Here is a 14,204-nt window from a genome sequence, read left to right on the forward strand (position 1 = left end):
TGCCACCGGAACACACGGTTCGCCTCTTTGTTTTCCCTCCACGTTGTCTCGTTAATGTTTCCAGCTCGAAATACGGTCCTTCCGTGAGCAAGCGAACGGACAAAAACCCCGAAGAAGGATTCAAGATGAGCAAACAGTTTTTTTTTTTTTACATATTCAGCGCTTTAGGTACGCGATTTCTCTCCTTCTCTCTCTGTCTCTCTGCTTTTTAAGAGGAAAGAAAAAGGAAAACCATCTTTTAAATTTCCTTTGGATCACCAACTGGGAATTAAAAAATTCTTCGAATTCAAATTATTCGAACGAGTTTGAAAATCTTTTTTTTTCTTTTTGAAGGACGTTTGAGAGTCGCGAGAATCTCATTTCCGTCTCAGCAATATTTTTAATTAGGAAATGAGACGAATAAATATCACCTCGCGTTCTCCTTGAAAAATGGATTTCATTTCCTCGCATCGAAAGACGGCTGCGAGTTTTCAATCTGCGGATAAAAATTTCACTTGACGCTTGTCGGAACTTTTCTCGGATATATATATATATATATACAATCGCGTACGATTTCGAAAGCGAAACTCTCGCGCGACTCCTCAACCTCTTGCGCTGGAACGACGTGCCACGCACGTTGAGAATTTTTCGTTCCAAAGTTGTAATATTTTCTCAGTTTTTCAAGTGTATTTAAGTAAAACAAAACAGGCAAAACAAATAATAAATTCCTCAGTAATTTTTATCCAGTGACGTCATACCGACGAGTTGAAAAAGAAAGCGGCGAATTATTGTATACGGTTCGGTCACTCGTTATGGTCCGCAATCAGTTGCCAGCGCAACGTGGTTAACGCGCCTGCAAAGTAGTTAACTGCTGCTTGCACAGGTGGCATTCAGGATCACATTGTTCCGGGGAATAGCCGCGCAACGAAGCTTTCGAACGACCTAATTTTCAATGGAAGAGGTATTTATAGGAGTTCCTTATCCCTGTAACGATGGATTGTGGCGCGTTTAATGCCAAGACGGAAGGATCTAGTGCGCCGAGTAAGATAACCTACCGTAATAACATGACTGAAGAGGAAGTTGCCAGAATAGGAGAACTGATGAGATTCTCTCTCTCTCTCTCTCTCTCTCTCTCTTTCTCTCTCAAACAGCCTCTCTTTCGCGCTGTGCACGACGTCAAGCTCTGGAAAACTCTTTGCGGCTGAACGTTGGTTAAAAATGTGGCGCTTTAACCCCACCTTCTCCTCGGTCCTCATGCAAAATTGCAGGATTTAGAAGCGAGAATAAACAGTACATCTAGCCAGGAACGTATTTTAAAGCAGATTCGGCTTTCTTTTGAGAGAAAAGATAGTTGCGCGAGGATCTAGACGGCAGAGCTTTGAATAAAACGCCACACGTTTTCCTTGACGCGTTTTGTATCTGTTTACCGACATTTTCTCTTTTGTGTTGCTTTTTTAAAGGGTAAAAAAGGCTGTTTGAACGCGCCGGTGATGATTCCGAGCGACGCTGAACGAAAGGAACGAAGGATGCGATTTTTGAGATCTATTCGAAAAATATATCACAGCTAAACTGTGATATATTTTTATCTTGTTGGAAGTATTTTTCTTCAGTGTTCCTTTCAATGCCTCTCGAAACAATTTGCAAAGTTTTTCCTCGAGATCGCTATCGGCTATCCTATCGTGTCCTCGTCGAAGAATTCGAAGAATTTTCGAAGCAATTGGAACTCGATACCTTTCGAGTCTCACTTTGGAAAAGGCTGACTTCAGGAATTCAAATCTCACCTGTTTAGATCGGAGCATCGCGTGGCATTCTGCTGAAATTTTGTCTAAACTTCCACCAACACACTGGACACGCCAATCTACAGATCGTGCGCCTCGTAATCGATTGAAACGTCAGAGAAATGCAGATAAAGTACAATTCGAATTATCTCGCTCAAGTTGAAATAATTCGAGGATTAACGCCATCGCGATATTACAAAGCAAATATATGTATGTATCATTGAGCGGTGAAACGACGATTGCATTGGCAATGCAAAATACAGTCGTCGCGATTACAATTATCGATGATTACCCTGATAATCTTTGGGAACGAGAAGCGAATACTAATACTTGAATCGTGTAACTGCCGGGACTGCTAATTGCTAATTTAACATCACCGTCGCGAGTTTTGGAAATCTGGAAAATAATTAATTCGTAGTCGTTAGGTGAATAAAAGGTTCGTACGAACTTTGAAACGCGGTTTCAAACAAAAACTCAACGAGAATAGTTTCTACTACTCTTGAATATCAATCCTTTGCACTCGACTAAGTATATAAGAAGACATCACTAACAACTAAAATTATGAAATTTCTTTATAATTGCTGATAATTATAATGAACCTAGGTACGGTGTCGTATGATATGATACAATATAACGAGGTTAAGAGGAATGATGAAAATTTCAAAATAGGAAATTCTTAAACTCATCGAATTATCATTCGAATAATTCGGCACAATTCACGTAAACTAAACTTCTCTATTGCTTCTTACGAATGTTTATAAAATGAAAATGAAGGAAATTTTTCAGGAGATTGAAATTATGTATCTAACTTCTATATACTATATTTGGTGATTTGAACAAAATTTCATGCTAAACATTTAAACAGGATGATTATTCCCTATGTTGTTTTATTTTTGGTGAATAAATTGCTGATAAATGATACAAAAAAATGTCTTCGAGGACAAAGAGTTTAACTCGGTTTAACTAGAGGAGAGAATTGCGAACGATTAACGCAACAGAGGTTGGATAATTTTATTTATTAAACGCGTATACTTTGTCAATCAAACCTTCCGTTTCTCATTCAATCGTCATTATACAAGATATTCCCATTTAAACTACCATTACGTATTATGAACCTGTAATTAAATATAACACGTTACGCGCGATGTAAACAGAATTGGAAATAATTCGATATCGGCAATCGTAAAACATTGACGAAACAGAATCGACAGAAATTTCAGTAAAATTTGTTGGAAAAGTTTCTTTCCTTTCTATTTAACATACCTTGCCAAATATCACGAAATGTTTGCCTCATTTTCCGCGAAATTTCATAGTGCGTCCACACGAAAGAAGGCAACATAAATAAGCAACGTACGGGGAACATCGACGTTTCGCCGTATCGAATCATGCCGATTCTCGGCGGAACTGCCGACAGTTTGAGGATTTATCGCGTGGAAAAAAGCAGCGGGCAGCTCGAGCCGTGCTTCCGTTTGCGGAGGGAAAGCGGTTTCTAGTTTCCTGCATGCCTACGAGTGCGGCAGAGGCTCGTAAATTATAAGCGGGAATTATGAAAAAAAGGCACGAACCTCGCCGACGTTTCTGCGAAAAACACGGCAACGCACGAATCCTACGTACGATCCGCCCTGGCATTTCCTGGTTGAATAAACGAATTTCAGAGGGGCGAAACAGGAACAGGGATGATGCCGAAATATCAAGCACCTGGTAAGCGATTCAACCGTTTCTGTTCTCTTGGAATAATTTGGAATTCCGTTTGCTAACAGAATTCCTCAAAACAAAAAGCAAAAAAAAAAAAAAAAAAGAACACGTGAAATTCCGTGCTGACAGATAATTTCCAAAGTCTAAAATCTTCGAACGAAACATCAAATCATCGATTCAACGAGAGGCAGATTTATCAGTCCAACAACGGTTAACATTCCCTAGTCGTTGTAATAATTCAATTAAGATGGGATCGGTGTTTCTTTCTGCGACGAGTTCGATTAATTATCGCGGCTCTCTCGTGGAAAACACAAGCGGCACAGACCGCGACAATAATCGGGTTAATTTCATACGAACAACGCCGAGTCACCTGCACGATAATTAATTATTGCTTCAACGAGCATCGCTCGCGTTCTTTCTCGCTCATTTGTCCCTTCTCCTGCTCTTTTTCCCCCGACGATTTTCTTCGCGCGATTCATTAACGTCGCTCATTCCGATTGGCTAACGATGCCAATACAAATTTATACCTCGAATATTCAATATCGTTCTGGGTCATTATTTCGCGCGCGGCGGATTAATTCGGGATATACTTGGAAAGAGATCGAGCGCTCGATTTGCATTGCAAAGCGCCGCGCGATGTGAAATGTAATTCGAACAAATCTCGAATGACCCCCTCAACACTGGATATCCTACTGATTAATGGTGGCTTCTTTCGCTGCGCATTATTCGATTCGCAGGGTCTTCGTTTGACGGCATCAAAATTTGTTAAACAGTGAGTCCGACGAGATATCAAGATCGTAAGGAAATTGAGTTTCACGCTGTAATTAAGAAACTTTCTCGATACCGAATATTTGTAATCTCAAGTGCGTTTGATCGAACGATACATTGATTATGAACGATTTCTTTGAACTTTGAAATTCGTTTCCTTGACGCTGTTTCGAGTTTTTTTTTTTTTTTCTTTTTAATCAATACCAAAATTGCCAAACTTTTCTTTTTAAATTAATAAACGTGTTTTGTGCAAAAATTTTTTTTCACGATGTGTCTCGGATACTTAGTGCTTTATGTTTAAAATTCGAGGCGGCTTCAAGCAGACGAACGCGAGAAAATATTCCTGGCGCAATGTTAACAAAGAGAGATGTAGTTTTTAAATTTGGAAAGTTTCGGCATGAGAAAGTTCTCAAGTTAAACTGAATATGCGCATACCGTTGCATATACGCGTGACCACCAGATGGCCACGGTGTGGTAAGGGCGGTTTTAGAGGAGATACTTCGCAGAGCAAAAGTTTAAGAGACGCTATAAGCAGCAGGTATTCTAGACCCCTCGGCAAGCTTCTAGAGATTGTATCGATTTGAATATGATTTAGAGAATTACAAGCGGACAGAGGTTTAACTTAGTTAATTCTGAACGAAATCGATGGGAAAATCTCTTTTTATTTTTCTTTTCATTAACAATGGATGTTCTAACGTGAAGACAACAGGCTAAAAATATCGTAATTAATTAACGAAGATTAAAACATTGTTAATGGAGAGAAATATTATAATAAAGAGAGATTCTCTACAATTCTTTTCCATCGACTTTGATTTTGATCAACAAACTTCATTTCCAAAATTACCCCCAGAACACGCATTCAACCCCAGAACGTGTCTCTGCAGAGACATTTCTGCACCGACTTCCCTTATCGATCGATGTTCCATTTTTGATCCTCCGACAGAAAAGTAACTTGCATCTCGACGAGGAGGAAAATTTTTTGATTAAAGTGGAGTATGATAGCCAACCGTTCGATCTCAATTCTATTACAAACGTGTACGATCTCGCGATATTTATGCAGCCACCGTGACGATGATTCCAACAGATATGTACCATATTTTGTGTAAAAAAAAAAAAATCTGACCTTGGATCCGAGATGAATTTTATTATAGTTTGTTATTAATACTGCGACAACGTGTAATTATGCTTCGCGACATGTTCAAAATATAGCTTGAACGTTCGTTCGATATCAAACGTTCAAACAATTTCGTTTAGTTTATCGACACTCTTTTCAACACGATGAACGAGAATCCCAAAGGGGCTAACATCTTCCAAGTTGATCTGTGTTCGACCAACCCAATTTCGTGTACGTCGAGCGCATCGTAACTCCGTGACTTAATAAATTCCACCCTCTGGCGAAGATTTGCCATATCGGAAATCGACCCGAGTGTCCACGCAATCCATCGACACGTAAAAACTCGTTACCCAGTGCTGGGGAGCAGCATCTCGTCGCGTCTCTAGCAGCGTCTATTTATTTGTAACCCCCTCGGTGCGCCACGGGAAGCTTTTTCCAAGATTGCTATACCACTCCTTTGCTCTTTCCATTGTAACGAAATTCTGGCGCACAGGCACACACATACACACACACACACACACACAGACTTATGGAAAGACACACGGTAGGGGAAGCAGGCCGATGCTCTTTCTTTAATCCGAACGCGAAGTGAAATCCCTGAGAGGCACCCGGATGACGAGAGAGCCACAGAGAAATGCCTCACCTTGTTCCTTGTTCCTTGATTCTCTCTATCCACTCGCTGGCCGACAGTTTGCTTTTCTTTCCTTCGCCCGTCCATTTTAGTATCACTTCCTTTTCTCCGGCACACCTTCGCCGTTCATCGTCCGATCCGAGGGAAAAGACACTCTCTTTCTCTCTCTTCTCCTCGCGGTGTTTCTCCGAGGCAACGACACCCTTAAAGCTGGTCCTCTCGTTTTCACCGTGCGAGAGACGGGAGATTCTCTCTTCATTTTACTTTTCAATCTTCGGGAGGATGCGATTTTCTTCCTCATTTCCAGTCTGACAATATTAGGGGATAGAGCGAGCGGATGAGCGCTGAGAGAAAGAAAGAGAGAGAGAGGGGAGAGGTAAGATCGAAGGATGAAAGAACGGTTCGAGAGGTCCGCTACGAGGCGAAGAGGGTGAAACTAAAGAGGTAGAATGGGTGCATCGGTAATCGACCTATCACCTGTTTGTGTTAGCACGCCGTTAGGAAATTCGATTTACTTCAACGACTCCCGCTACCATCCAACGTTCCCAAGATTCCTCCTTCCAACGGCTTGGAGAACCCTTCAAACTGTGTCTTGTATCTCTCTTTTCGAGCGTGATGCACGAGCGACGACGAAGGAACGAACGCTAATTTGCCAGGATGACGTTCGAATGTGCAGGGAACATCCCGACGTTTGCTCGATTGTTACGTTGATTGCAGAGTGGAGGGAGTCTGGTTCTGCGTAAAGTTGAGAAAAGAAAGTAGGAAAGAAGAATTTTCGAGAATTTTCCACCTCAGGGTTGTCACGCGATTTAATTAGCGTACGAGAATTTGTAATTACACGTTGGATAATATTCTGCGGAGCGTGCATACACTCCCGCATATACATATTTTATATTACGTTTCACGTTGTCAAACGAATTAAAAGCAATTACCCACTGCAATTATCCTCCCGATGAACGATGAATATACGCAAACAGTCAGCCAATGGGAAACCAATTGAACAGTTTCCTCCCTATAAATTAATAGGCAACGATCTGTCTCGCTGTAAACTGCAAGAAGAACCTAATAACATTCGACGGTAATTGTGGCGTTAATATCCTGTATAAATAACTAACTAATCAAACGTCCAAACATTCGTAAATCCACCGTCGCAACAAATCAAATTTGCACATTTCCAGCCTGCAATGCGGAACTGCGTATATATTTTAATTGTGTTCAAACTCTATCCCTTGCTCGTCATTTTCGCGCGAGGGACAGTATTAATTCTCGTTCGCGGTTGAAAATGATCTCGCGTGCAAATTGATACGAACGACCCGGTGCTCAACGAACAGTGGATATCAGAAAGTACGATAGTTCGGTCGTAGCGATTAGCAAAGAGCTTCTAAGCTCCTGCAAGAAGGATCCGTGGTGTAGCGTTTCGCCGCGATCTGGGAAATTCGGCGTCGCGTCGTCTCGCTGGTTCCACCCGCGAGAATCCGATTTAACCTGGGAACCCGAGGTCGACTACGCGCACGCGACCACATACACATCGACGCACGATTACGCTTACTGTTAGCGTAGGAAGGTGATTATTTTGCCGAAGCTAGTTGCGAGTCGGGCAACTATACTAAGCCGGCTGCGTCAAAACTCTCCGAGGTAATCGCGTCGGGAAATAAACGATCAGGGAGGGCCAGCTTTGTCTCGGGTACGAGTGCAACGGGGCGAGAACGACCAGAGTTCCAACTCGGAGTTTCACACAGAAATTACAGAAGGTGCTTCTTAATGGAACTGAGAATTTCGCGAAATTATTAATTCCGTGCCCAATTGAAGACACGTACGCGTCCAACAGCGACGTTTTTGAGGTTCGAACTCGCGTTTACATGTGCTTCGAACTCTGACAGAAATTGATCGCAAAGTAACAGTTTTTCCATGCAGGTTAAACGCACGGAATCGCGCCGTCGATCAGTAATTCATCATTCGACATTCAATATAGCATGATCCGTTCGATTAATCGCAGGGCAACTGGATCTGTTTTTTAAAAAAAAAAAAAAAAAAAAAAAGAAACGTTCGGAACTCTGGCAAACAACGATTGATTCATAGTTCCCGAATGGAATTTTTCTATATATATATATATATACACATACTGTATCTGCTTCGTTCAGAGACGATCATTTATATGCAAACTCACCTCGAGAACGTGTTCCGCCTGGTTCTCTCGATCGAGCTTCCGGCCGCTGGTCGTGATCAAGCCTGGAACATAATCGAATAGAGAATTAGACCGGCGACCTTAATAAATCCCGATTAAACGGTGTTTCAATTAAGGTTTCTGGGCTGACGTTTTATCATCCGGGGGGTAGCCGACACCACCAAAAGGACAAACCGGGAGGACAATTCTTCGTGGCAATTTACGGCGAAATGAAAAGGCCTCAATTAGCGGGACAAAGATTAGCTCGATGCCCACCGTTTCCACGAAATTATAGCGTTCAGATTTCACCGAGTCGAACTCTCCAGCTCGTCTCTCCCATTCTTTCCCTCGTTGTTCACATTTTCTTCCCTCGCTCTTTCCTCTCGTTTCTTTCATTTTCCGTACGATTATCTACTTGTACGCGCGCACACTTTCGCATGAGAGTATTCGAGTACTCTATCGTGGAAAATTCTTACAAATGTTTCGTGTATATCGCGCGATACTTTATGAAATTTACATTAGCACAGTTTTTTGGTACGTACGTGATACGAATAATAGTCTTACACGTGCAGTAGAACTACCAAAGTGATCAAAATGACCAATTTATAATTTATCTATGGAAATTTTATGCACTTATAAAACAGTGTGTTTTTAAATATTCGAGTGATTTTTAATCAAATATATTAATAGAAGCTTATATTCTTTATTGTATTGTTTCTTGTATCTTGCGCTTTAATTTCTCAAATATTATACTTTAGTTGTCGGTAGTTCTAGTATTAATGCTAAAACGCGTGATACTTTATGAAATTTACATTAGCACAGTTTTTTGGTACGTACGTGATACGAATAATAGTCTTACACGTGCAGTAGAACTACCAAAGTGATCAAAATGACCAATTTATAATTTATCTATGGAAATTTTATACATTTATAAAACAGTGTGTTTTTAAATATTCGAGTGATTTTTAATCAAATATATTAATAGAAGCTTGTATTCTTTATTGTATTGTTTCTTGTATCTTGCGCTTTAATTTCACCGCCACAAATATTATACTTTAGTTGTCGGTAGTTCTAGTGTTAATGCTAAAAATCAAAAAAGCATTGACACGTTTAATTCTTACGAAGACAAAAGATATATTTACAAAATCTGTTTCCAAAAATAGCAACGTACACAATAGCAATTTCCAACAATGAGATACAGAATAATAACGCAAGTAGTATAAAAATTTCGAGAATCAAAAAGGTATTGATATACGAAGGGTCTTTTCGGAGCTTTATCATGTATTTGAACAGAATATAAAACATTTTTAATGGTTGAAAATGTGAAAAACGTTGAAAACGGTGAAAAATGTTATACGATAAAATATCGCTTTCAACATTATCGGCGAAAATGATATTTTGCAATTTTCCTAATAACATTCCTCCATTAAACGCAGATTAATCACTGGAATTACAGGCGTGTCAATACTTTTTGTATTTCCTGCATTATTATCGTACAGCTCGTTATTGGAAATTGCTACCGCGAACGTTACGTTTTGTACGTAATTAACTATTCATGGAGGCAGTTTTTGCTAAATTTCCACAAAGAAACTCTAATCCGAAAAACTCTTACCAATGGTGCCAATATTTTTCTCATCCACTATATTGAGATATCAAGGCTGTCCACGAGAAATGTCTTCTTTCTTTCAATTTAATAAACATTGCCATCTAGTGACAATAATTTACATAAAATAAAATTTTGTACAGTATCAAAAAACGTTACTTAGCCCACTATCTTTAGATTCATTTCAAACCACAGTGTCAATGAAATTTCGGAACGCGACGCGTACGTAGCCTCGGCTGCAATTCAATACGCACGATAGTGACGGGAACGTTTGAGACGTCACTGGTGAAAACTCGAGGGCTAACGATGACCGACCCGAACCAGGTTCAATTCACAGACAGAAAGAACAAACGGTTATCTGGCGCAGCGAGGAGCCGAAAAGAATTCGCCTCGCGATGATCGCGAGCATTTCGCGCGTTCCCGTCTGCCATCGACGGACGAGTGTCGTCGAAAAATAATTGAGGCGAGGGAAAAAATGAGAGTTTCGGGGCTGGCATTGTCTGCAACCGAGCTTCGAACATCAGCGATCGACGTGGTAATTGGGTTTCGGCCCTCTATTCGTCCCGGAGACCGTAACAATTTCGCGGGAAATTGTTCTCCGCGGCTGCGTTCCTCCTCGTTTTTCCGCTGACGTTCGTTGTCAGGCTCGACGAAAGGAATTCGATCCCGAGACAGATTTAAAAAAAAAGAAGAAAAAAAAACAGGAAAAAAGAGGAAGCACCATCGATTCGTGGAGAAAGATTGATTATTCGCAGGAAGGACGACCCAGCGACTGCAGTACAAATATTTGCACTTTGCAAATATTTGTCTCGATCTCTCTGGCTGACGAAATTATTTTTAAAAATCATCTCTTTCGTGCACACCTCGTACAAAGAATAATAATTCGCTGTACGCAAGGTACAATTTAACCAATCGTGATCTTAAAACGTGGCTTTCGGAGGAAAATTTTTTTCATTTTTCCAACGTTTCCAAGATTTTCTTTTCACTTCGTTGGGTTAACTCTGCGACGCGTGATAATTTCGAGAAAATTTCGAGAGCTCTTTCCGCGGCAGCTTCTCGACAGGACAGCAGAGAAAATTTAACCGGACGCATACTCGGTTCCTGGGACTTTTCGACGGTTTCCAAAGGCAACACATCGCCGGAACAAGAACGCGCGAAGCCCCTGAAAATATTTCCAGTGCTGTGCATGGCCGTGGTCACGTTCCCTTTTTTCCATCCTTCTCCCGTCCTCGCCTCACCTTCGTTCCACCTGGTTTCTACGGCTTCCGGTAGACAACGGCAAACGACACAGATTTTATATTTCAGCCGGAAGTACTAATCAGGTTAGGTGGAAGCCGCGTGTTTCTCTTTCGCGAGAGACACACGGCTGCCACGTGTGCGCGAAATTTCCCCCAAAACTTCTGATCCTCTGGATTCTCATTAGACTTCGAGGAGGGACCGCTTGAATTTTGCAGACGCGGAAACCTGCGGAACACGAGCCCCGTTCACAGAGCTGATTATCGGTGAATTGCACGCTGTAATTATAAAGCATCGTTTAACTTCTTATCGTAGTTGGCTTCGTTCAACGTTAATACTTTTATGGCGGACATCACGTATGTGCCATACTTGACTTTGATTGATTTAAGAAAAATATTAATATAAATAGACATATTGCTGTAAACGTTATTATAATAATATGTTTGTTTGTATTAATATTTTTGTTCACCAACCAAATGTATATAAATGTATGTAAATAAACATATTATCATTACAAAATTATTATATTAATAAAAATATTGATATAAATAAACGTGTGAAAGTATTAACACTAGAATAACCATATCAAGATATATTATACAATCATTATAATTTGATTAATAATTCGTACAATTATGTTTCTGTCCAAACAAAAATGAATAAGTAATTAATATTAATATTAATATTAATATTATTATTAATTATTAAAATTAAAATTAATATTAATATATATATATAAACTTTTATAATGAATCTAGCAAATAATACAGGCAATTGTCGTTTCAGATATCCCGCCCTCTACAGATTCAACTTCAATTGAATCGATATTTCGAACAAAACAACATTTTTAGTTGCCCAGTTAATATGTCCCGCGTCTTTTCTCTCTTCCCAATTACAGATATTGCATTAACAATGTCTGTGCATCAAATGAAATCTCGTGGTTTGGTTACAAAAGGAGGAAATTAATTATGACGTCGAGGAGACTCGATGAAACAAATTTTAACGCAGTAAGGAATTAATTATAATTAGGTAACGTTTCCAGCAAATGGAGAGAAAGGGATAATAACGTGCCAACGTGCGTTAATAAAATTCGATCATTTTAATATCTTTCAATTATACGATTCGGCAGGCGAATCGATCGCGATTGAACAATACCACGCTAATGGTAATTCACATATTGCGCGACGAAATCAAAACATATTATTTATGATGCGTTTAATTGAAAATTCAATAATGTGCTCTTCAACGTATATTTCGATGCAACGTGTTCTTACAATAGTAAAACAGAATGTCTTTCGCGAAATATATTCAAAATCTGATATTCATAATTCTCTGACGCAACGTTGCATCAACACTATATGATGATATAATCTTTCGTAGGAATTTTGTAACGACGTTCGAATGATTTTTCGGAAAATATATGAATAAAAGCTTCTTTATCGTACTACTTTTTGCGTTTCAATTTTTTTGATGCAAGTTTCTCTTTGTACTCGAGTCGCTGTACCTGGAGTAGTTTTAAATTAATTATCTCGCAACTTGGCAACAGTTGTTCGAGACGTCGTTGTCTAAATAACGATCGCGAGTCAAAGCAGAAATTTTTGACAAGGATCGAGTGAGTCGAGGGCACAAATGCAGCATCGATGCTCCCATACGTCGCTGACGGAACGACGCGACGACGCGCAGTTTTCTGGCCAACAGGAAATCGACATTGTGATAGAAGTCGACGTTCCGCCGGGTGTTTTCCTCGTTGGAATCACGGTTGAAGCGAGAGAAAAAATAGGGGAGAAGAGTGAGACGCGGCGAATGCACAGGGTAAGTCAGCATTGAAAAATTTAGCACGCGTGTCAAAGCTAAGATATGCAAACGACAAAATGCAGCCGCGATGGAATCGAGTCTTTTCCATTTCCCTCCGCCGTTCCGAGCGAAGTGATCTTCGTATGGGCGCTGTTACGAAGTTGAACGTGTTTTGAATCGCAGAGAGAAGGGCAAAAAATAATCGTAAAATTCTCGGGAAACAAAGTACAACCTTTCTCTGTTCGCGTCACTCTCTGTACTCGGTGAACGTAAGGGCAGAAAAAAAAAGAAGATACAGCGAACAAGGCGAAACCGAAAAAGAGAGGAAGAAAAGGTGAAAAAGTGGTGGGAAACACGACGACGGATTAAAGGAAAAAGAAAAAGAAGAGAAGATCGTAGCGTGGAACGCATTTAAATAATTGCTTTTCGTTATCACTTTTACGACCTCGTCGCCGTCGACGATCCATCCGGATAAACGCGCGCGCAGCGTCGTCACGCGTGGACAACTCTCTTTCTCTCTCTCTCTCTCTCTCTCTCTGTCTGTCTCTCCGTGAGAAATTCGTTATCGGAAATCAAAACTACTCTACCGGCTCTGCCGGTGTATCTCAAGATGTACTTTTTCCACAGATCAGAATGGATTTATTTCCCGTCTCCCTTCCTCCACCGGAGGGCGACGACGCGACGTTCATCCTCGAGATCTCGAAGCCCGCCGGGAGCTTACTTTATGACGACCGCGGAAAAATTCTTCCACGGTGGAAAACCGTGGGACCAGTCAGCTTCCCCGGAGAAATTTTTTCTCCTTTGCACAGAGAGAGAGAAAGAGAAAGAGAGAGGTCTCGTCGTCGAGCGTGATTTCCGACGAAGAGCTTCTCGCCGAGGATCTCGCCGCGTGAAAATATCGCCGGCTGAACGAACAGTACGTTGCGTAATGTAGATTGCAGGGAAATGTTTTTCTTTTTCCCTCGCCACGCGTGAATCGAGTGGTGAGTTTAGAAAGAATTTTCGAGACACGTCTAGCTGGAAAATGGACGAAAAGAGCGATTCGTCAAGCACGATTCCTTTGCGTCGCGATCTTGCGTTATTTGGAAATGCAAATTAACCGTCTTGTTCTAGTATAGATCGGCAAAGGTGAAACTGCAGGGTGCTGATGTCACGAAATCACGACGCTTGGGAATTTAACGAGCGCCGGGGCACAATCAACGGCCGCCATTTGACGGGGTCGCGGCGTATGAAGAATCGAAACAATTGCTACCTACTGACGTGTACGTATCACTTTGAATTGCAAATGCGGTGTCGCGCGCGGTCTTAAAATTCCCGCCGAATGGCCTGTGTTTTTTTTCTTCTCTTTTTCTTTTTTTTCTTTTTTTTTTTTTTTATTGAGCAAACTTCGAGCAACTCAAAATTTGTAAAATATTCTTGGAATCAAGCCAATGCTGGCTCGT

General features: G+C 40.7%; 1 protein-coding gene across 4 annotated transcripts in view; it reads right to left on the bottom strand.

The window, feature by feature from the left end:
- Positions 1-14,204, bottom strand: part of LOC122528957 (fat-like cadherin-related tumor suppressor homolog) — a 73,976-nt gene that overhangs the window by 46,250 nt on the left and 13,522 nt on the right. For all 4 annotated transcript variants that reach the window (XM_043654632.1, XM_043654631.1, XM_043654633.1 and 1 more), the window contains exon 3: positions 8,133-8,194. In XM_043654632.1, the coding sequence (XP_043510567.1) occupies positions 8,133-8,194 (62 nt within the window). The remainder of the gene's footprint in view (positions 1-8,132; positions 8,195-14,204) is intronic.

Source organism: Frieseomelitta varia, unplaced genomic scaffold (assembly GCF_011392965.1).
Source record: "Frieseomelitta varia isolate USP_RPSP 00005682 unplaced genomic scaffold, Fvar_1.2 scaffold_273, whole genome shotgun sequence".
In the NCBI taxonomy this organism is placed as follows: domain Eukaryota; kingdom Metazoa; phylum Arthropoda; class Insecta; order Hymenoptera; family Apidae; genus Frieseomelitta; species Frieseomelitta varia.